Source organism: Phycodurus eques, chromosome 18 (assembly GCF_024500275.1).
Source record: "Phycodurus eques isolate BA_2022a chromosome 18, UOR_Pequ_1.1, whole genome shotgun sequence".
Lineage (NCBI taxonomy): Eukaryota > Metazoa > Chordata > Actinopteri > Syngnathiformes > Syngnathidae > Phycodurus > Phycodurus eques.
The window spans coordinates 3,511,354-3,534,849 of record NC_084542.1 but is presented as its reverse complement, the minus strand read 5'-3'; the positions used below and the strand labels follow the sequence as shown (position 1 = coordinate 3,534,849).

The 23,496-nt window shown below is 41.9% G+C and overlaps 1 protein-coding gene across 6 annotated transcripts in view; it reads right to left on the bottom strand.

Moving 5' to 3' along the window:
* Positions 1-678: 678 nt before the first annotated feature.
* Positions 679-23,496, bottom strand: part of disp1 (dispatched homolog 1 (Drosophila)) — a 106,402-nt gene continuing 83,584 nt past the window's right edge. For 3 of the 6 annotated variants that reach the window (XM_061705040.1, XM_061705042.1, XM_061705039.1), the window contains 8 exons: positions 14,331-14,360; positions 13,864-13,987; positions 11,963-12,090; positions 8,949-9,043; positions 8,689-8,786; positions 5,805-7,394; positions 3,827-4,090; positions 884-3,064 (listed from right to left, as the gene is read on the bottom strand). In XM_061705040.1, coding sequence (XP_061561024.1) covers positions 1,307-3,064; positions 3,827-4,090; positions 5,805-7,394; positions 8,689-8,786; positions 8,949-9,043; positions 11,963-12,090; positions 13,864-13,987; positions 14,331-14,360 — 4,087 coding nt within the window. In that variant the 3' untranslated portion in view covers positions 884-1,306. Of the gene's footprint in view, positions 3,065-3,826; positions 4,091-5,804; positions 7,395-8,688; positions 8,787-8,948; positions 9,044-11,962; positions 12,091-13,863; positions 13,988-14,212; positions 14,361-23,496 lie in introns of all 6 variants that reach the window. The other 3 variants (XM_061705044.1, XM_061705043.1, XM_061705045.1) reach the window with 2 other exon arrangements.

Genomic DNA, 23,496 nt, shown 5'->3' with positions numbered 1-23,496 from the left:
TTGTTTTGTTGGAAATCTATCACCGCGATGCCTCCTTATCGCGAGCAGCCACCCCAGGTAAGTGATTCATGCATATATTCACGAGTTTTGTGAGCCGTTCCTTGGGTTGACTGGATCGCTCAACTTTGAAAAACAGTTTTGGAAGATGGCATAACACAGTTGTGAGCATTTCTGGCGTTTTTGTATGATCGGTGGCATATGTCACCGCGGAAGCCTGTTAAGTGTTCTTAGACGTACTTTGCATTGAACGTCAACCTGTCTACACACTCGTCACAGTGTAAAGTCAAAAGATACATATTTGAAAAGTATATCTTTAGCTGGTGCCACCTTCCACTTTGTATTCCAACTGTTTGCAGCACCTTGTAATAAAAGTAGTGTACCTTGACAGGTTTTCGGTCGGCAGCACAACATTTGCTCATTAAAATGACCTTATGACCATTCATAAAATGTTTGGATATCGACTGAGATACTGTGATAAAATCTGATCTTGCGTAAATCAATCTAAAAGCTTTTTATGAGCCAATTATACTAGTACAGGAAATCCTTGTTTACTGTGGTGGCTAAGTTTCAGAAAACCCCTGTAATAAAACCTGCAAAGTAGCGACAATTTATCATATATAAATGTATATGTTTCATATATTTAATTCAATGCTGACTTAAATGTATGAGATGACACAGTAAGGTTTCTTTCTTCTTTTTTTTTTGCAATGACTAAGAGCCCAATTATACTTATGTGAGTCATTGCTGGCCACGTTAAATTATAGAACCAATAAAGCTAACTGCTTTAGAGATGAGTAATTGCACTACATTAACCGACAAAACAAAAACAATAAAAACATCCACGATGCACTCAATCCTCAATAAGTGAACCGCAACATAGCGAGGGATTACCGTTAAGATTATTTATAAAATTACACAATGGAGCCTCGACACATTCTGTGGTCTGTTGATGAACAGGACAACAGCGATTAAGTGAGACATTTTATTCATACAGAACATAATCCATTGGAGATGTTCATTGCACACAAAACTGTTGACAAGCAATGATTTTTAAATAGTGATCGCATTTTAAGCATTTAATCGCAACTATGTGCGATTTTTTTTTTCTGTCTGTGCAAATGTCTGCAGTATATTGACACATTGTTAAAAAAAGGCATTATGCGTTAAGATTGTTTTAGAAAGAACAGTTTGGCCATAGAAGTAAATAGACACTATTTAGTGGGTCAGTGCTTCTGTATAAAATCACACTGAGGCACTTAGCGTCACAATAACCCTAATAATAATTTTTTTACAGTGTGTTTTTGTCCTAACATAAGCTTTCAGATGAGCGACTGCTGTTTATTATAATGGGAGGCACGCTTGTTTCATTTTTCGGCACGCTGAACTCTGAAGCCGAGTTGTACTTGACCTTCAATGACCTGTTAAAACAGTAGAGTTTCTTTGGAGAGGCAGAAGATGCCTGCTCCCGTTTTGAGTTCTGCTTGCACTTTTTCACCCTTTGCTTCCGGAGGTTGACGACACTCTCCTGCTGGTCAGGGATTTTACACCAAACATCCTCCTGTGTTGTGGTTTCTGTGGTGGTGGTGCACATATGGTTACAACCCCCGTCTCTCGCCTTAAACCCTTGATATACGTCTGTATGAGGTGAGTCCTGTGTGGACGAGGGGCACTGAGTCTGTGTCAGGGCTGGTGTGCTGATAATTGGACTTGGCACTTTTGGCTGATGACTGGGCTCTTGTGTGTTCGGCTTTAAGCCTTTAAAAGAGTCAGGTTTTTGGGCTGTGCGCTGGTTTAAGGCCAAGCCTGTGGCTCTATTTTCTGAAGTAGCCTCTGGGCTCGCACCGTGGATACAAAACTTCTTGAGATGGCAGCAGGGTGCAGGCGCTTGTCTGGAGTATACGATCCTTGCTGGGCTGCAGCGGTGCAAGTGGGAAGGCGCACAGGGGACGTAGTGCTTGCAACAATCCATGGCTGTGCAGACTGAGTCCAGGTTTGTTGGCAACACTTTGTTTGCACAGTTTCCTGCAATGGGGATGAGCTGGGGGAGGCCATGCGAGTCTTGGAGGGGCAAAGGACAGGAATGGAGTGTCCACTGCGGAGGTGGTTCCCCACATGAACAGTCTGTGTTTTGGGAGCACTGGCACTGGCATGGCGTGTTGTGTGAGGCAACAAGTCCGTTTTCAGGACTGGCTCCACCAGCCTCCATTTTACTATTATACTGGGTGTGTGAATATTGCAAAGTGTGGTTGTGAGAGTGTACTCCATTATGAAGATGAGTACAACGCTCGTGAGGCTCTTGAGGTTTGTCTTCAACTTTATGACTTGACGCGAGCGGCTCTAATTCATAATGTTCGGCCTGTCCCTCGCTGCTGTTAAGCTGGTATTTCCCCGTGCTGGAGCTCTTCGCTTCAGATGAAGACCCCTGAGATGGGCCCTCAGAGAAAGCCTGACACTGCAGCTTCTTGGGCAGTGGGATCTGGCCACAGGTGCCCTGAGGTCCCAAACAACGGCACATACACTGAAAGAAGAAGGTGGCGAAGCCCCAGCTGATGCACATGATAAGCATCATGAAAGTGCCCAGTTGGGTGTAGGCTAAAACAGTCGAGGGCATCATCATGGCCCCTGCGACAAAGGTGGTCAAGGCAGCCATAGCAATAGCGGAACCCATGCGGCTGAGGGAGAAGATCACCTTTCCCTCGCGGTCAGGCTCTGGAGCGAGCCTGTAGGCCACACCGTAGTGGACGGCGAAGTCCACGGACAGTCCCACCGCCACAGAAATTGTGACCGACTCCAAAACATTCAGCTCCCAACCGAGAAGCACCAGGGAGCCCACGGTGACGAAAATCGTCCCAGCAATGGACAGGATGGCGTATAAGCTGATGATGATGTTCCATGTGGTTAGCAGCATTACACTGAAGGCTACAGCCACAGACAGTGCCATGGCAACCAGAGTGCCATCAGAGAGACTGTCCTGAAGATCGAAGAATTCCAAGTTGCTGACAAACCAGCCATGACTGAGGCCTGCTGGGGCGTGGCGCAGCTCCTCGGTTATCCAGGCGTCCACCTGGATAACAGGCAACATTACATTCAGGGCAATGGAAAGATTCCACAAACCACTACTCCAAGCACTATTACTACAAGTGGTAATTTAAAATACCATATTTCTTCCAATAATGGCCTGGGGCATTTACTTTTTTACTCATCCGAAGATTACCAGGTGCCTATTTTGTTGTAATTTTTCTCTTTTTCTTTTTTTTTTTTTTTTGTGGAGAAGCCCGTACTTGCAAAATGCATTTAAAAAAAAATTTTTTTTTACAATAACTATTGTACATAATTATTTCATATATTTAAGAAAAATAATCACAAATATTGATAATTAATTAAAATAATATATATTACAACATAGTATGTACTACAATCAGGGCTTGACAACACCAACTAACCCGTTGGTGAATTTCCGCAGTGGTGGGTAACACTACCACTCCTATGAGACATCTCGGCAGGTTGTATTCCGATCGGCAAAAATGTCTGTCAGCACCCCCCCCTGAAAAAGCTGAATGGTTACTAACTCAGGGAAACCAGTAGCCACAGTGGCTTATGAGCAAAAACGTTAATGTCAAGCCCTGGCGACAATAACAATATCATACTGTAAGGTCACTGTCACTGGCTTTGCCATCGCTGGACTCTACACGGTTATTTCTTCAAGTGGACAATACAGCCAACAATTAAATGGGACAAAACGCCTAATAGAGCAGAGGCCATCATTTGAGGAAATACTATAATACTAAAGATTGTAAAATGAACAACACATTCACTGGGCTCTGACCTCACGATAGAACTGGTGCATCTTCTCATAGGCCAGTGTGAAAAGGAAGGTGCTTTTAAACTCCAAAACGATGGCCTTGATGGTGTCGTTGATGTCAAATCGAGGTCCAGGGGTCTTGCTGTCCAGGTGGTAGTTGGTACTGCGATCGAGCTCCATGATGGCCCTCTTGATACACAGCTCAAAGACTTCCTGTTTGTAGGGGAAGTTGGATTGACTGCAGCAGGGGTAGACAGATGCCTCCTCGCAGTCTTGGTTCTCCATCCACTGTTAAAATAAAGTAGGAGTAAAGTGTTTCCAATCCTGAAAAATATTTTTTGATGCAATTTACTTAACCATCTGCCAAAAACTAAATATAATGGGTTATTAACTCATAAAATACACACCCTCATTCACTGCAACATTAAGTACACATGCAGTCTGATGAAAACCAATCTCTGCATCTATAGAGCCATATCTGCTCTCATATTATGGAAGCAATGTAACCATAGAGAAGGTTATTTGCTCAAATGCTACGACTAGGTCTCGAACCAGAATCACGGGCTGTAATGTTATTGTCATTAGGATTTTATCCAGATTTTGCATTTAGCAGGAAATTAACATCTGTGCCCAGGGTGTGTGTCTGTGAAATCTTATTGAAACAGGCTGCAATGTGTTCTGCTTATTTTCCAGAAGAATGGTTCTCAACTATTGTCACACTGGGACTCACGTGCTCCTATTTTCCCCAAGTCATGCCGGAGAACAATAAAGAACATGTAATTGTTCAAAAGTTGCCTTTGAAAACATGTATCATATACAATATTTAAACATAACGTGCTTACATGTTCAAAGTCCCTTTCAGAGCACATCATAAATAAACAAACAGAGGATGAACATGACAACATGCACAAAAATAAATGAATGAATTAGCTATCACAATTGCACAAAATACAGCTACTAAATTGTACTCATCTTGGCACTGATTTCTTCTTTTTAAGAATAATAAAGTTATTTTCCAAATAAAAGTCCATTCCAACTTGGGATACACTTTGAATATTTCACTTTACTGGGAGTCTACAGTTTTGTTTTTCTCACATACAGTATTTGTATATAAGTCGGTCGTGTGCCGTAGTCTCACACCTCTACACTAAGACAGTCCCAAAGTCATTAATTACATTAGCTATTTGTATGAAAAACACTTGATAAAAGAATCCAATGAAAAATAATAAGTATGACATGAATTGAGGATGCCTTCTAGTGCCACATATTCACCACTGCGCAAACTCGTTCATTTTGCGCCATTCGTATACTTGAAACATTGCATGTCAGTACCGTCGAGGACCCCCTGTAATGTTTTACTCCTGTTCCTGTCCACGACCCACCCATCATGGGCCCGGGCCCCATTTTTGGATCCTGACCGAACAGTTGACAGGCAACGTCCTAGGACATTACATTGGTTTTACAATTGACGAGATCCAGATTGCCACCAAGTGATCCAGTTCAGCCTAAATTAACCGTTAATTAACTGTTACACAGTTTAGCAGGAGCGATTCTCGGATCAGAGCTGTAAGCCGGTGCTGAGATCTGGCACAGGCAAGATAAATTTCACTGTTTTGTACATTTGAATTCAATTTCATTTTTTGGGAAAGTCTGTGACTAAACCGTCAAATCTGTTAAAAGTTATTTAAATGTTCATTCACAGCAAAAGAATGGATCCTAAAAATGAATAATGAATCATACAATAAACATAATTAAAACCCTAATTTCTGCCCAGAAATTAGGGTAATCACCTTTTCACACAGGGCCATCCATGTAGGTTTGGATTTGTTTCTCTTCCTTAATTTTAAAAACTGCATTTTGTGTTTACTTGTGTTGTCTTTGACTAATATTTAAATTAGTTTGATGATGGTAAACCTTTAAATGTGACAAATCAGGAAAACCAGGACACTTTCACAACACTATACCTAGAAAAATTGGTTTGGAGGGTCCAAGGAATACTGACCTGCTTGAAGGTCTCAATGAAGCAGCTGGTGAAGTCCTGCTCGTCTGACTGAAAGACAAAACTCTGGTTTCGAAGCTTCTGGCAGAAATTGAGGATCCACAGCTGAGAGGCTGGACTGGCGATGTTAAAGCTGCTGTCTAGCATCAACTTTCCCTTGTTTTTGGGATTCAGGGGGTCTCCGTTATCCACAGGTGTGACACCCCAGATGATGGTGATAGGCATGTGGAGGTCCTCTCCATGATGAACCCTCTCGAACATGAAAAGTTTCTTGTACTCTGCATCGTAGCGCTCGAAAGGGTGGGAAGAACGGAACACCTGAAACTCAGCCAGTTCCAGGGACGGAAGCTTCATCTTTGGGTTGACACAAACAACATATGCCCCGCCCACTGTAAGAGCAAGAAACCAGAGGAGCCAGAGGTAGCGTAGTTTGATGACGATGCAGGGAAGAACTTTCTCAAAGAAGATTCTAGATGCTTCAGAGACACTAAAGAAGCATTTGGTAGCCTTCTGGCAAAAACCGGACACAATCACCTGGATGCAGTAACCGGTTTGCGGGTGTTGGGGCTTGGAACAGGGTAACACATTTGGTAGGTACCGCTCATGTAACACCACCACAGCTGGGAGCCACGTCACCATAAGGATATAGTTGACCAAGATGGCTGTTCCGGCGTAAACGCCAAAACAACGTATGGCAGTGATGTTGCTGACATAGTTGGCATAAAAAGCAGCAGCGGTGGTAAAGCTTGTGACAAACATAGACAAGGCGGCGTGCTGTAAAGTCACACTGACAGTTTCTGCCAGCTCAGCATGGGGCTTATCAAATTTGGTGTAATTCCATACATCGCAAAGCACAAAGGCGTCGTCTGCACCGATGCCCACCAGGATGATAAGAGCTGTGAGGTTCATGAAAGGAAAAAACTCAAAGTTGAAAATCATTCGGTATAAAAAATAAGACACAATGAGGGAGCTAATAATGGCTATTATTGTCATTAGAGTGATGAAAACGGACCGTGTGTACACACACATGACCAGCAGGACTATAACAATGGCTATAGCTGGGTACACTGTGTCCGTGAGGAGGTAGTCCTGAAAGAGGTCATGTTTAATGCCAAACTCGATACCAGTGACTGTGGTGACGCCGTCCGAGGAGTTCCAGTTCTCAAAATTGTCCAAGTAAATGTTCATCATAGACTCTCCTTTTTCTGTGGGCGAGAACAGCATGCTATACATGAGCACAGGCGGAGGATATTCCAGGCTCTTTGGACTGAGGAAGTCCTTATCAACCAGGAAGTGCATCATTTGGTAGACGGCATTGTACTTGGTGCACTTCCGAGGCACATTGCCACACTTCAGCTGATCCTTGCGCTTCAGGGCCATGTCCCAGCAGTCTGGTCCCAGCGTGCCATTGTGGTAGTACTTGGCACACGAGCGCAAAATCTTGAGCGTGTGCGATACATCCCGCTCAGTGATCATTTGGCAGGATGACCGATTTGTGAGGGCTGCTATGTAGTTACCAAGTGTCCAGCTGGGGCAACATGAAGCATCGTTGGTGCGCTGACAGAGGCTCCAGTAGTCACGGTGTGAGCGCACCTGTGCACAGAGGCAAACAAATCAGTATAATAACAGAATACATACAGAAGATCAGCACATACAGTGGGAACCAAATCATTCTGGAAAACACACAAGATGAAATCTTGTGAAAATTCACCTCAGTCACTATCTAAAGTAGGGGTTTGCAACACCTGCGGCTCTATATTCCTAGGCTGCGCAACGTGCGTAGAAGCGCAAATGATGCCCATCTTGATATTTGTGCCAGCCCACGGCTTGCTGCGCGTGTTTGCCTTCAGTATTTGGCAGCCCGGTCTGCGCCAAGTTGGACAGTGTCAGCGCAGCGAGGGTGTGCCCTTGGTGGAGTGACATCTCGGCCCACAGAAAGTCCTTCTCAACTTAGGCCTGCTTATATCATGTCTCACGCTATTTTTGTGAATCTGAGCGGTGTACATGCAGGAAGACAGACACGCATTGTCCTCGGACGTGTGTGGTGGATGCCAATTTTTTTTCAACAGTGGTTATGATTACAAACCTCTTAATCATTGGAGAAATCAATGAATTGAATGCATCATTATTATTACTACTATATTTTTTAGATCCACATACGAGCCGGTTAGATCCACATACGAGCCGGCACGCCACTGGCCGTTGGAGGGGATCTAGATCAATGAGGTCCACAGACCTCATTTAAGTTGCCAGCGATATTTCACTAGCTTATTCTGTATTTAATAAAGGTATACCGCTAATGTTCAATGCTCCATCCAGTAAAGCAGATTGGTGTGTCCTCTTCCGCATATATGATGTGACCATGCGAGACCATTTCGGTCGCTTTTTAAAGGGTAAGCCACATCGACTGGACAGGATTGATATCGGCCAGCGCAAACATCCCATTTTAAATGCCCTGGGGGTAGCTGGTCCACTAAAGTCCCAAAACCGGGGAAGACAGATACACAAGCAAGCTCTGTGGACATGTGGGGTAGATCGGAGGTATATCATTTCATTCATAAATATGTAAAGGGAGGGTGGGGGGGGGGTCACGCATGGATTCATTAGGTCCACGGACATATTTGAGTCACCCGCCGTTATCACCAGCTCATATTGTATTTTAATCACGTTGTCTGGCTGGTGACCTGTGTCACACAGATGAAAATGATAGCATTTTCAGGAGAAATGTTTGTGTATGTTAATGTGAGGAAGTATTAAAGGTCCAAGATTAATATTTGGTTTGTTCAAAAGCGTGATCATGTAGAAAATCTCTACAGACTAGGCGCACCGGAACCCATTTCTACCAACCACATTGCATAGACTTAAATGACAACATCTTCATTCGTACCCTTGTGTTGTCCAGATTACACATGGATTTGATGGCCTGAATACTCCACAAGTTCTTTCCTTCAGCAGATGAGAAAACCAGTCTGGAATAGCTGGAGCCTGTATGAAGCATAAAGAATAAATACGTGATCTTAATTGCGGTTAGTAAACTAAAAGGCCAATTAAATAATTTAGCTGACATTAAACAACCAAAAGTACAATGTTTTCCATTGTAAACCCCCTTTGACGAGTTTAGAATTGTTTCAGGAATGCAAACTTTACCGGGTACATCGCAGAAAAACTCCTTACTGAAGTCCCACTCTGCATGACGTTTTTCTCGATCAAAGTGGTCTTCCGGCCACTTGGGTTCTTGGTGACTAGAAAGTAACAAATAATTATCATGAGATTATTAAATTATTATTACATCAGAGCAGTGTGAGCTGGGCGGTGGCCGAAGGCGGGGTCCTTGGCGATCCGATCCCCGGCTACAGAAGCTGGCTCTAGGGACGTGGAATGTCACCTCCCTGGCAGGGAAGGAGCCCGAGCTGGTGTGTGAGGTCGAGAAGTTCCGACTAGATATAGTCGGACTTGCCTCCACACACGGTTTGGGCTCTGGTACCAGTCCTCTCGAGAGGGGTTGGCCTCTCTTCCACTCTGGAGTTGCCCATGGTGAGAGGCGCCGAGCAGGTGTGGGTATACTTATTGCCGCCCGGCTTGGCGCCTGTACGTTGGGGTTCACCCCAGTGGACGAGAGGGTAGCCTCCCTCCGCCTTCGGGTGGGGGGACGGGTCCTGACTGTTGTTTGTGCCTATGCACCAAAGAGCAGTTCAGAGTACCCACCCTTTTTACAGTCCTTGGAGGGGGTGCTGGAGAGCGCTCCCTCTGGGGACGCCATCATTCAGCTGGGGGACTTCAATACTCACGTGGGGAATGACAGTGAGACCTGGAAGGGAGTGATTGGGAGGAACGGTCCCCCAGATCAAAACCCGAGCGGTGTTCTGTTATTGGACTTCTGTACTGTACTGGATTGTCCATAACGAACACCATGTTCAAACATAAGGGTGTCCACACGTGCACTTGGCACCAGGACACCCTAGGTCGCAGTTCGATGATCGACTTTGTGGTCGTGTCATCGGACTTGCGGCCGCATGTCTTGGACACTTGGGTGAAGAGAGGGGCAGAGCTGTCAACTGATCACCACCTGGTGGTGAGTTGGCTCCGATGGTGGGGGAAGATGCCAGTCCGAAGTGGCAGGCCCAAACGTATTGTGAGGGTCTGCTGGGAACGTCTGGTGGAATCTCCAGTCAGAAGGAGTTTCAACTCCTACCTACAACAGAACTTTGCTCATGTTCCGGGGGAGGCGGGGGACATCGAGTCCGAGGGGACCATTTTCCGCGCCTCCATTGCTGAGGCGGCCGACTGGAGTTGTGGCCGTAAGGTGGTCGGTGCCTGTCGTGGCGGCAATCCCCGAACCCGTTGGTGGACATCAACGGTGAGGGATGCCATCAAGCTGAAGAAGGAGTCCTATGTGGCCTTTTTGACCTGTGGGACTCCTGAGGCAGCTGAAGGGTACCGGCTGACCAAGCGCAATGCAGCTCTGGTGGTCACTGAAGCAAAACCTCGGGTATGGGAGGAGTTTGGTGAGGCCATGGAGAAAGACTTCCGGACGGCTTCGAGGAAATTCTGGTCCACCATCCGGCGTCTCAGGAGAGGAAAGCAGTGCAACACCAACACTGTGTATAGTGGGGATGTGGCGCTGCTGACCTCGACCCGGGACGTTGTGAGTCGGTGGGGAGAATACTTCGAAGACCTCCTCAATTCCACCGACACGCCTTCCCATGAGGAAGCAGAGTGTGGGTCCTCTGAGGCGGGGTCTCCTATCTCTGGGTTTGAGGTCACCGAGGTAGTTAAAAAGCTCCTCGGTGGCAGGGCCCCGGGGGTGGATGAGATTCGCCTGGAGTTCCTAAAGGCTCTGGATGTTGTGGAGCTGTCCTGGTTGACACGCTTCTCCCTTAGAGATAGGGTGAGAACCTCGGTCATCCGGGAGGATCTCAGTCGCTGCTCGTCCACATCGAGAGGAGCCAGATGAGGTGGCTGGGGCATCTGATTTGGATGCCTCCCGGACGCCTCCCTGGTGAGGTGTCCGGGCACGTCCCAGTGGGAGGAGGCCCCGGGGACGAGCCAGGATACGCTGGAGACTACGTCCTTCGGCTGGCCTGGGAATGTCTCGGGATCCCCCCGGAAGAGCTGGATGAAGTGGCTGGGGAGAGGGAAGTCTGGGCATCCTTGCTAAAGCTACTGCCCTTGCGACCCGACCCGGATAAGCGGTATAAAACGGATGGATGGATGGATGGATGAATACTACATCAGATTATTAACTTCACCTTCGAGGCTGACAGCATTACAACTGAATGTGATTGTTGCCATCTCAACCAATGCAGAAGAAGAAACTGCAACCATTGTGGGGCTAAAAAATGTTTAATTACAAAAAGAAGAAAGCAGTTCTGAAGCTGACTTGACTTTATCTCATCATATTACTGCCTCACATTGAACTTGGAGTCACGTCTTCCTCATAATAACTTCCAAAAGAATGCACGCCCTGCTAAATTCTGTGCAGGTTTATAGACAGACCTTGATTCTAAATGTAGTTAAAGGTACATAATCACTGTTCAAAGTAGGAAGGCTACATCAGGTGGCTCCCGTGGAGACTTTGGAAAGGGCCAGAGGTGGGTAGAGTAGCCAAAAATGTAACACTAGAGTACTGTTACTTTATAATATGACACTAAGTAAAAGTCCAAATATTTACTTAAGCGTCAGTAAATATTCAGTGAAAAAAAGCGACGTAAGTACTGAGTAACTGGAAAGCAGCTTCTGATTTATTTCTTCTTGAAATAGCGCATGAATGGCGGCACGGTGAACGACTGGTTAGCCAAAAATATCACTTCAAAACTTTATGGCAAATTTCTGAAACGGTCTTAAATTAACTTTAGTTTCCACAACACATTAGTGAGCCACTAGGCAGAGATTATTAATTACATCTAACATATCACTAGACATATATGACCACAAATTTCATTTTTTAGCGTTTACTACTCTTCTAACGAACATGCAAAGCCAAATACAAATTCCGCTTAGCTGGAAATAAGTCAGAAAACACTCAAGCCAACGCAAAAAAAGATCGCTCATCAATCGCTTGCAGATAGAAGATCCTAAGCACATTGGAAATGTGTGCCCAATATGGAAACGTTTGACCAAGATGTCTGCGTTTATTCACTGAGACAGCTGTGTTCAGTTACTTTTTAGCCTGCTCATCAGCATATTTGAAGGGATAGTTGGCCAGTGTTGCTTTGTAGCCAGTGTTCTTCACCATGTTGTTCCATGTGACCAGTCGTTGACCGATGGCAGTTCCCCGAGGCTCAAAACCCTTTGGAGAAATAAAAACAAAAGTTGGATTTTTGGCACCAAGTCCGCTTATATGAATTTGCAACAGGCTACACATTTGGATAAATGCAAAAAATAAAAGTCGCTGTACAATTGGCCAGCATAAAAGGCAGCAATAGAATAATATTCAGTAATCTGAGTACAATTGAGATCAATAAGTAAATCAGAACCAAGGCACAGATGATGAACATATATTGTTTCTTTTGGTATTTAGTAAAATAGTAATAAATTAAAAAGAGGAGACAAATTCTAAATGGGGGGGGGGCTACATGCCAACATAACCCTAAACGGGGTTGCTGTGCAGGAACATTTAAGAATCAATATAATATGACCTTTGAAATGATCTCTCACTCCATTTTAACACCCATTGGAGATGGGTCAACATGTTTGGGAGAACTCGGCTCTACCATCATCAGCACACCAAAACAGGAAACGTATCATGAAAGAATGCTGTTCCCCCCACATATTTGTAGAATCAATTCCCAGGAAAATAAAGCACTTCTGGCTGCTCATGTCTCCCAACATATTAGTGAGACCATTAATGTGTTTTCCCAGATCCAGATTTGTATTACGATTCCCTGGCGGGGAAGTTCAATGACGATGCGCTCCTTGGGGGTTCGATGCTTTGCACAAGGCACCAAACAATGCTTAGGAAGCAAGCCAGTCCACTTTCAGAGTGAATCCAAGTGAGAGGTTGCCCTTGAAGTTATTGTTTTAGCAATGCTATAAGAGCCATCTATAGTATAACTAGAATCACTCAGTAGGGCAAACTTGTGCCAAGGCTGAACTTTTAACAAAAGTAAATGGAAAGTGTGCCTCATATGTGCATTTGTCCATCCGACTGATAGCTAGCAGCCTACTTCCTGGTTCATGACGAATGACCATGTTCCATTGATAAGAAACTAAATTCCTGTAGGTGCAAGACTATCACCAAAATGTAATGACTTCTACATCAGCTCATGTGGCACCCCTTTAGAAATCTTTGTGGTGTGGTTTGAAATCCTGTTAACTGGAGCAGTCCTAGTATTTACTGGTCTATGCCAAAATGACTGCTGTGATAAAGGTCATAAAAACAACAAAGCTTGTGGCCATTAAAGACACGTCACTAAGATTGAAACAGTTTACAGATGGGCCGTAACAGCATTTTAAACAGTTACTACTCTAAATTTTCAATCTTTAGCTCAATGTTTTGTTCTGTGTGCGTGTTAAATTTGCATTTTCCTCCCTATGCATGGTTAATTGAAGACGAGCAAATTGCCCATAGGTGAGAATATGAGTGTTAATGGTTGCTTCTCTATATGTGTTTGACTGGCGACCAGTCCAGAGTACACCCTGCCTTTTGGCCGAAGGTAGCTAGGATAGCTGTCCTGTGAGGTGTTATAGGAACTGGATTGATCAAAATGTTTTAGTACTTTTAAGTATTTTGTTTAGGTCATTTTGGTTGTTGCCGTTTACAATTTAATACTGTCAAAAGGATCACAAGGTAGCTGATTTTAGATTTTTGGATTCAAAAGAAAACACATTGCAATGCTTTCAGTGTGTGTATCTGTGATTTTATCTGTCATAATACTGACAACTGTGATAATTTTGGTAACTGTAAACGGGCTAAAAGGTGTTCCTATTGTTTCATCTTCAGTTGCCACTAAGTTTTCATGCATTCTTCTTCTTGAGGCTTGCTACATGTCAACTTCATGTTACATGGGCGTTAGTGGATCAATCCCTTTCAGTGATACAGCTATTTTTGATCTGTACTCACCAAAAGAGGGTCAGAGAAATCAGGGAGGTCAGGAACCAGGACACCCACCAGGGCGCACACTACAATTAGCACTGTACACACACCGAGCACCACCACTGGCCAATCAGCTATCAGCTCAGAATAGCTGAAAACGCAAGAAGGATAGTCCAAATTAGTGAAAGATCACAATTTTCAAAGCTGTCCAACATTCCTCTCACAAAATCAGACAAAACATGAATATGGACACATATTGAATTAGCATTAAGATGCTTGTAGACGCTGTGTAACTGAGAAAGGATGAGATGCAGTCTGCGGGTTTACAAAAGCTAGGTACAGACAGACAACTCCCACAAGATAACTCATGACTCACTACTGAGGAATGACAGCAGTGATGGATGGATGACAGGAATAATGGGGGAAAGGAGGAGGAGGAGAGAGCTTTGCAGTCCAGACCATCAACAGGAGACTTCATTTTTGGCAAGCCTTACCTTTTGGGGAATCGAAAGGACCATGCAGGGCTGAAAAACAAAATGAGACCGATAAATAACGTTTACATTTTTATGTCAAAGCCAATCCATATTTTGCAAGAGTTTGGAGGAGGAGAAATTATTTATGATGCCCTGTGACCTTTGGATCTCAACATGAGCACCAGCACATACAGTACACATTGCAGTACGCAGTATGCAATGGAAACCATGAAAACGATTCGTTCTGATAATGTTGAACAAAATAGACCGAGCAAATGTATTCAAACTTACCGGTAATTGAAATTGTACAGAATAATACAAGACTAATTTAACTGTCTCCCACATAGACAACTATGGAAATTCTGCTTGAATTTATATCTGGGAGCTTTTGGAAATGATCTGTGGCTACACTTGGTAAGTTTCACTTTTCACAGTTTTCACCTCGTTTGAGTCAACGTTTGACAAAATCCCCATGGTCCATATTTAATGTCAAATATTACTCTATAGCAATGCCATGTCTGATGGACTTCAATTTAAAGTGTTGTGCAAATAAATATCAGGTGAGAAACAGTGCCAAAAGGGGGGGCATTTCAAGGCATTCCCCCCCCCTCATTTACAGTAAATACAATTCTTATTTTGAATTTGGGTTATCAGTGTTTCGCTATGTATGGATATATACTGAGAATCAATTCAAAAGCAATGATTTACCAGGAGGGGATAATGAAAGATTTGCAATCAGCTAGTTTTGACATACCGTCACAGAAACCATAAAGTCTGCTACATGATAAGTTGCTGCTTCCTGTGTGCCTCTTGTAAGGCAAAAAGAAAATACACTTGAGATAGCTTTAAGTCGCTCGCTGTCCAACTTCTACCTCTCTCTTATTTTCTTTCCTGTATGTAATGTTCAATGTTTGTCTATTTACCTGTGGGAGTCTTTGTGGATCACTGAGCTAATTAATAAGGTAAACACAGACCACTAGCCACTCACTCAACGCTGTGCTGACAAAGTAAAGAAACCAAAAACTGTTGTGGATATGTGTGAGTTTGGAGGTGTGTGTCAGCCCTTCTATACCAAATTTGAGTTTACCTAAATGAATATTATCATGATAGTTGTCATTAAATCCCTTGCTATTGATTCAAAACAGGGATCCTAGACCCTAAAAGAAAAGCAATGTTTGCTGATATAAAAGTATAGGGTTTGTTTCAGTTGTATGAAAGCCTCCACTCATTGAGGAAAAGAAAGCACAAGGTGATCACAACTTTCCTTTCTACAAATGGGTGGATTGAAAATGATGACAAATCATTAGCAGCAGCAAAGCATTGACAATGACCACCAAAAAGCTAATGCAATTTAATCAGCGAACAAGCGATAACTCGTTAAGCACTACAACAATTATTTTGTTCTTTAATTTAGAAAGCACGCATTTGTGACCTTATATAACAAGTCCATGAACACAAGTCTGTGTGTCTCGGGGCTGGGTTCAAATGCTGTAGAACGTTCGCTGTCAGACAGGTGGGTAAATATTCCATGAAATAGGCCTTCAAGTTGGAGCAATTAGTGTCAGCAATAAGACCTCCCCTAGCTCTGATGTGCGTTTCTTGCTGGAACGGTGCACATGATTAGCGTTCCAGCGATCCATGAAATAGGCGTCATGTGCCCATTTTAAAACATCATTACACGAGTAGGCAGAAAAAACATGGCCCGGTGCCAATGGGGTGGTACATCAGTGCCAACTCTTTGAAAGCCAGTCAGGAAAGAAATGCATTACTCAACACCAACAATTTAATACGTTTTTGCTACACAATACATGTTTTTCAATGAGTAGAGACCTCTTTTTAAGTCAGGAACTAGGTCTGTTTATCAAACTTAAAATGTGTGGGGAGGAGCCCTGTGTTTTCAACAGACTTCAGAAGACCAATACAAACTACTGTTGTCATATATTTTACAAATACAAATCTTGTTTCTATCGCAAAGCTGATATTAGACTGATTTCAGAAGATATTGTGTTATTTAACTTGGTTCCTTCTGCACTTAGTGTAGGTGCTGAAATAAGTGAAAACCGGCATACAGAATCTGGGTCTGGAAAGAAGAGGCAAGTTGTTGGGAGTCTGGAATATTCAGAGTCAAGGTTATGGCAAAATAAATCAATAAAAAATGAAAAAAATTACGAACAAAAACCGGTGCAGCGATGCACCAAGTGCTTTTTTGTTGTTGTTTTTTTAGAGTACAAGACGACAACTACAGTTGTCGTCTTGTCCAGATTTCTAATCAAACTGCTCACATGAGAAAGTAGTAGGTTTTACCCCTACTCTAGACAATTTTGCAGAGCATAATTTGGAGTCGGTTGTTTACCTTGAAGAATTGCCACGCAGCTGACTTCTCCACCAGCCCAAAAGGTGTACGTGTTGCTTCTGCTTTGTGCGCCTTGGCCTCTAGGGTGCAGTGTGGTGCACACATTCAGATAATGCATCGATCTGATGAAAAGACGTTGTGACGAAGCTGAAGTAATATAACTTCCAGAGTAGAAAGAATATATGCCTGTGAGTATAAGATCACCTTTGTCTATTTTGCTGCACGGTTTGTGTTTGAATATTCACTATTTAAAGGTTTATAGCACGACATCTTTGCTAATTTCCTAGCCCATCAATGGCATTTCGGATTATGTGTTAGCAATAAGCTAGCAAACTTTTTTAAGAGGAAGCTATGTATTCAGTTATTCATTTAATTTTTTTTAATTCAATTAGAGAGAAAGCATTTTTCTTCTCATCTGTATTAAGAAAAAAATTAATTAAATATGGACAGGTATAGCTGCTATTTATTTCCGAAGATGATGCAAGTTAATGTTTGGGGGAAAAAAGTTTAAAAGCTCGTTTGGAATCAGGAGAAAAAAGTAAATCCCAGATGGACGAAAAACAAATGGGTGAAAATTGCTTAATAACGCTAAGGACTGCTGTCATATAGTTGAATTGGACACCTGATATCAGAAAACAATCCTACTGTGGAAGTCTGAATTAATGTATATTCTAGTCCATTCACCCTGACAATGGCTCCTGCTTATATCATCCCTTGTGCCAGAAGGGCCAACTGCTGCCATATAATCAACCAATATTATGCTGCTTCAAGCATCCACTCTGTCATGTAGTGGATATTTTGGACAAAAGTGTTAAAGGCCTAATTTATAAACAGAAAATACCCAATACAAAGGTCTTGGGATCCATGTTGTTGTTGTCAAATTCTTCAGAACTTTAATTTTAACTATCATAGCTATGCAGATGACACACAGTTATTATATCTAGCAGTGTCTCCAAATGACTACAGTTCAATTGAGGTGTTGTGTCACTGTCTAAAACAGATAACTGGATGCCAAATGAACATACAGTGATTATAAAAAGTCTACCCCCCTCCCCCATTCAAATGCCAGGTTTTTGTGACAGAAAAAAAGACAAGATAAACCATTTCAAAACTTTATCCATCATTAATGTGACCCATACAACCTTTTGAGTGTTAAAGTAAAAATAAAGTGTTAAAGTAGTGTGTTAAAGTAAAAATAAACTGAGATAATGTGGTTGCACAAATGTGCACACTCTCTTATGACTGGGAACGTGGATGTGTTCAGAATTACCGTAACCTATTGTGTATAATGTGCACCCATGTATAATGCGCACCCCCAAAGTTGACCTCAAAATTCTGGAAAACCCTTCAACCTATGAATAATGCATTTTTACAATGCATGATTTTGCTTCTACCAATATGATCAAAACAAAGCATTATCTGTATTTTGTTAGTTTTTTCAAAGAATTATTCTGAAGTTAAGCACTTTATTTGAACATGTAATTATTTTTATTTACTTGCTCTCATTTTAAAATTTACAGCCCTACTTTTATTTAGTAAATAAGAAAACACACAGTTTTGCTCATATGTTTGATTACCCTGGCAGAATTTGTAAGATGGTTACAATTATTTTAAGAAAACATGAAGAGCCAGGCAAAACACATTTAATTTTATTTTAATGGGATTCAAATTAAGCTGTCAAGCATTTCAGAAAACCATTGGCATTAAACAAAACATAGCCATAAAGAAATTAATGATGATTGTTGTTCAGTAATCAGTCTTTTAAAAAATATATATATATTCTGCCTGGGTATGTAAACTTATGATCACAATTGTACATATATGCAGTCATATTGGAATGAAGGTGTTGGCTACACCTTTTTCATAACCTCTAGGTGCCGGTGGCATACTAGAATGAAAGTGTCCAACTTTTTCATAACCGCTAGGTGGCGGTGGCATATCAGAATGAAAGTGTACAGCTTTTTCATAACCTCTAGATGGCGCCATACATTTATAAAATGTGAATGTTTTTTTCAATTTTCCCCTATACCTATGTATAATGTGCACTATTGACTTTTGACAGTTTTTTTGGGGGGTGGGGGGATGCCCGTTGTACACGAGAAACCACAGATTACTGGTTTACGGTAACCACTAAAATTTCAACTCATGTTAAATTGGAGTCATGACACACCTGCCACAATTATAAAAGCCTTTGGTTAACCCAAATAAAGTTAAGCTGTTTTAGTGGGCTTTTCCTGACATTTTTGTTGGTACATCTTACAGCACAAGACATGGTCCACAGAGAGCATTCACAGCATCAGAGAGAGATATTGTTCATCAGTTAGAAGAATGTTACAAAATAATTTCCAAGGCATTAAATATACTATGGGACAGTGAATACAGTGACCACCAAGTGGAGAAAACATGGCTTAACAGTGACATTACCAAGAACACGCTCCTCTAAAATTGATGAAGAGACGAGAAGAAAACGGCAGCAACATTGAAAGAGTTGCAGGAATATCTGGTTATTGGTTGTTTAATACATGTGACAACAACTTCGCATGTTCTTCACGTCTGGGCTATTGGGTAGGGTGGCAAGGTGGGAGCCTTATCTTACAAAGGAAAGCATCAAAGCATGGCTACATTTTACAAAAACACATTTGAAATCTCCCAAATGCATGTGAGAAAATGTTTTATGGTCAGATGAAAGCAAGGTTTTGCTATTTTGCTATAATTCATAAAGTTTGGCTGAAACACAACACTGTTGATCACCAAAAGACCATCATACCTTCAATGGAGCATAGTGGTGGAAGCATCATGCTTGTCACCAGTTTTCTTCAGCTGAGGCCTTCGTCAAGGTGGAGAGAATTAGGAACAGTTTGCTTTACGTGTTAGCACAAAACCTTTTGCTAGAAAGCAAGTCAGAAAAATCTTAATAATACATCTGAACTTTATTTGAGGTTAATCCGAGGCACTTTGAAATGGTGGTTGGTGTGCGCCGTCTACTGTTTAACATGAGTTTGATTTAGGGATGCACCAATACCACTATTTCCAGACGGAGTGCATACATTTGACATTTCACCGATACCAAGCACTGTCTTGTAATTGTGCTGAAAATGATTTTTGTTTGTTGATCAAATACTGTTTAAAAACCTCTCTTGAACATTGCATGTTTCACTCAAATATAATCCATTTTAGAGTAACAACTTGCAAGTACTGACATTTTAACATCAAACTGCCTGTTTCAAAAGTCTAGCCACACATTTCACTGAACTGTAGCCTGTTACACAAGACATTTCATTGATATGATGTCTCAGTGTGAACACTAAGGGCACTATATAAAAGGTGTACATAAACAAGAGAGAGAAAAAATGTAGACACTGGTGCATATATAAGCAGGAATAAGGATTGCTATGTTAGTGTTTCCCACGTATACATTTATCTGTGGGAGGCCGGGACTAATAAATATTGGCTGAAACTAATTGAATTTTGCCCTACCACTCTGAATGTACTTGTCATTAAACCCCGATATAGTAGGTGGCGGTGTGCATCGCCACTGCAAAAAAAAAAAAAAAGGATATGCGCGGCTTGTTCCACCAGTCCTCTCTGTACAAATATGTGACAAGTCCAAAAGTTGCATAGACATTAACTCGCGCTGTGTTTGTAAGCCTGTTGGGTGGCGCTGTCCATTAGAGGTTCTGCTCGTTGATTAGTAACTCTAACGTTGATGGTCACTCATTCCTATAGATGAATATTGAATAATATTTCAACCATCACGAAATCACGAAAAGGCCACGTCCCCAAGACGCAGCACAGTCTGGACCACAGGAGGTATTTAAATAGAATAGGGAATAGGGAATTTTCCCCCTTTCATAAATTAAATCACCATTTAAAAAGAGCATTTTAAGTTCATTTGGGTTATATTTGTCTGATTTTAACATTTGTTTGATCATCTTAAACATGAAAGTGGGGAAACTATGCAAAAATAAGAATTTCAGAAGGGGCCCAATACTTTTTCACAGCACTGTATTTTATTAGAGCGGGAATTTTTTTTTACTGAAATAATGATTCAATTAAAATGTATTGCACACAAAAGTTAAATACAAAATGTACCACAATAAATGTTTAAAAACTATGCTTGTGTATTAAACTTTAAAAAAAATACAACTGAACTGTACTGGATTAAAAAAAAGTTTAAGTCACTGTACCAATACCTACTGTTTAAACATTTAATTCAGTGATTCTAAAGCATTCCACTAGATGGTGCCCACATACCACTTGAGGCACTTGTACCACACTTTGCCAATCACTCACTTAGATGAGAAGCATGTTGTTGTCATGTCGGAATTGTATCTACAAGACAGTGCTTTTATTGATGAAAAGAAAATACCCGTTTAGGTGAGTAAGAAATCGGTTCAAGATTAAACAGGCCAAAGACCCAACGCCACATTTGCTCCCCAGTCACAAGAGAAATGAGAAATAGAGTTGGGGGCGTTGAAGGAGTTGAAATAAGTATATGAAAGTCAAAGAAAAACTGAGGAAAACATGGACTAAAAGCCTGCATGAATGAGCCACAGATGCTTGTAAACTCAATGCCTTACTTTTCCCACTCAAGATTAAATGTGTGCTACTACACAAATCTCATCTTTAAACGTTACCGAAAAAAAAAAGTTGTTCTTTACAGGAGTTACAGGTGGAGGAGATCCTACTGAGTCCGAGTGAAGAAAATTGCATGTTTAGAAGTGAGAAAACTTAAGAAAGCTACCTTAAAAATGTGCACACAGGTAAATAATGACTTCCATACAATTTTCACCCACTGCCGCCCCTTCTTTGCAGCACTGGTAAATATAGGACTACGCAAATGATTATGCATGCCATTAAATGGTCCCAGCTGCAGATGTGGTGATGGGCTGTGGTTTTAGCGGAAAAGTCAACTCCCTCCTCACTAAATATGGATCGCTTGGAAAAACAGAAGGGTCTGCCAACAAATGGCTTCAATACCAGAATGCTGCTTTGACAGGGAAAAGCATGGTTTCCGTGCGCGTGTGTGTGTGTGTGTGTGTGTACACAGTTTGTGTTTTCATTGAGCTGTTAAGTCATCTTATCTGTATAAGTGTGTTAAAATTGCCCATACATAAAAGCTGTAGACTACGGTGACCAGGGGTGTCAAACTCAGTTGCATTGGGGGCCACTTTAGGTAGTGGGTCAAACAGTATAAACATTAATTGAACAGACTAAACCAAACGTTTTGAACATAAATATGAACCGCAACAGACGGAACACAATATTATTCCAAACAAATCAACTTAAAGGTCCTATATTTTGGGTATTTAGACCTCCATTAGGGTGACTCTATAACATGGAGTTAGTATAAGTGTCAATTTCATTAAAAAAAACAAACACGATTTTGTCAGACAAGTGTCAAGAAAAGGCCGCTCTGACAGCTACTTCCGTTTGACCCGGTTTTGTATCCACTTTGTCCATATTTGGCTAAGATTGCCCCCTTTCCTGTGATTGGTTGCCTCTATGTAGAAGACCCACTTGTGAGGGCACACGTGTTGTTATGTTGACAGCACTAGCTTGGGAACAGAGATGTAGGCGAAGAGCTTCGCTAGTGACGTAGATAAGCTCGAGAAATTCGAATTACCTGATTTCTGGCCTCTCTGCAGAAAAACGTCTGGAACTCAGGAATGCATGGACGATTTTAATTCATATTTCAAGTTTACTTAGGCACCATAGAGCCAACAGACCATGCCAAATACTAGAAAAAGTTGTTTTGATAAAATATGGCACCTTTAAAATAACTTAAAATATGTTGTCCTGCGTCGAAATCTCTGTCAAAATGTGAAAATGGTGCTAAAAACCTGAATATATGGAGAGATTGATTGCAGGTGCTCATCAGTGAGGCAACGTTAGGAGAGGAGGGGGAGGCGTTTCCCAGCATCCTTTGCTGTAGTTACAATTCTCACATTTGGGTGTTGTCCTGCATAATTGTGTTATTTTGTACAGACATGGTGCAATAGTTAAAGTGGTTTTTAGTTGTGTAAGGTTAAATTATTGATACTTTTGGTGGTGGTGGTGAACCTTGCTTCCTGGATTATAATGTTACTGCAATTAATGACACTCTAGCCCTGCAGCATTAGGGAACCGCATTCACATTTGTGTCAATTATAAAGTAAATGGCGCTGAGAACAGCAAAGACGCCTTTTTTTTTTTTGGCCCGCGCTCGCTGCGCGGGCCAGTTACACTATTTATCAAATGGTTGCGTGAGCAGGATGTAATTATGTACAGACCCTTTCCAAAATATTTTAATATCATGGAAAAGTTTATTTCCATAATTCCATTAAAAAAAGTTTAACTTTCATAGATTGTAGATTCAGGGCCCACAATTTACACAAGTTCAAGTATTTAATTGTTTATTTTTACATACTTTTTGGCTTCCAGCTCATAAAACTCACAAAATCACGAATTCAAAAAATTAGAATACTGTGAAGAAATCAGCCCAACTTTGCAGGCCATACATGTGTTAAACTGAGTGTCACACACTAATCATCTACTAAACTCAAAGCACCTGCACAGGTTTCCCCAGGTGTCATTAAATTGCTTCAGTTTGGTTCAATTGTCTCAGTTGGGTTCAAGACGGGGAAGACTGCAGACTTGAAAACTGGCCAGAAGACCATCAATGAAAACCTCCATAGGATGGGTAAGCCACAAACGTTCATAGCTAAGGAAACGGTTGACTGTTCACAGAGTGCTGTGTCCAAGCATATCAATGAAAAGTGCAGTGGAAGGACAAAATGTGGCAGGATACGATGCATCAGCAAAAGAGATGACTGTGGGATTCAGCGGATTATC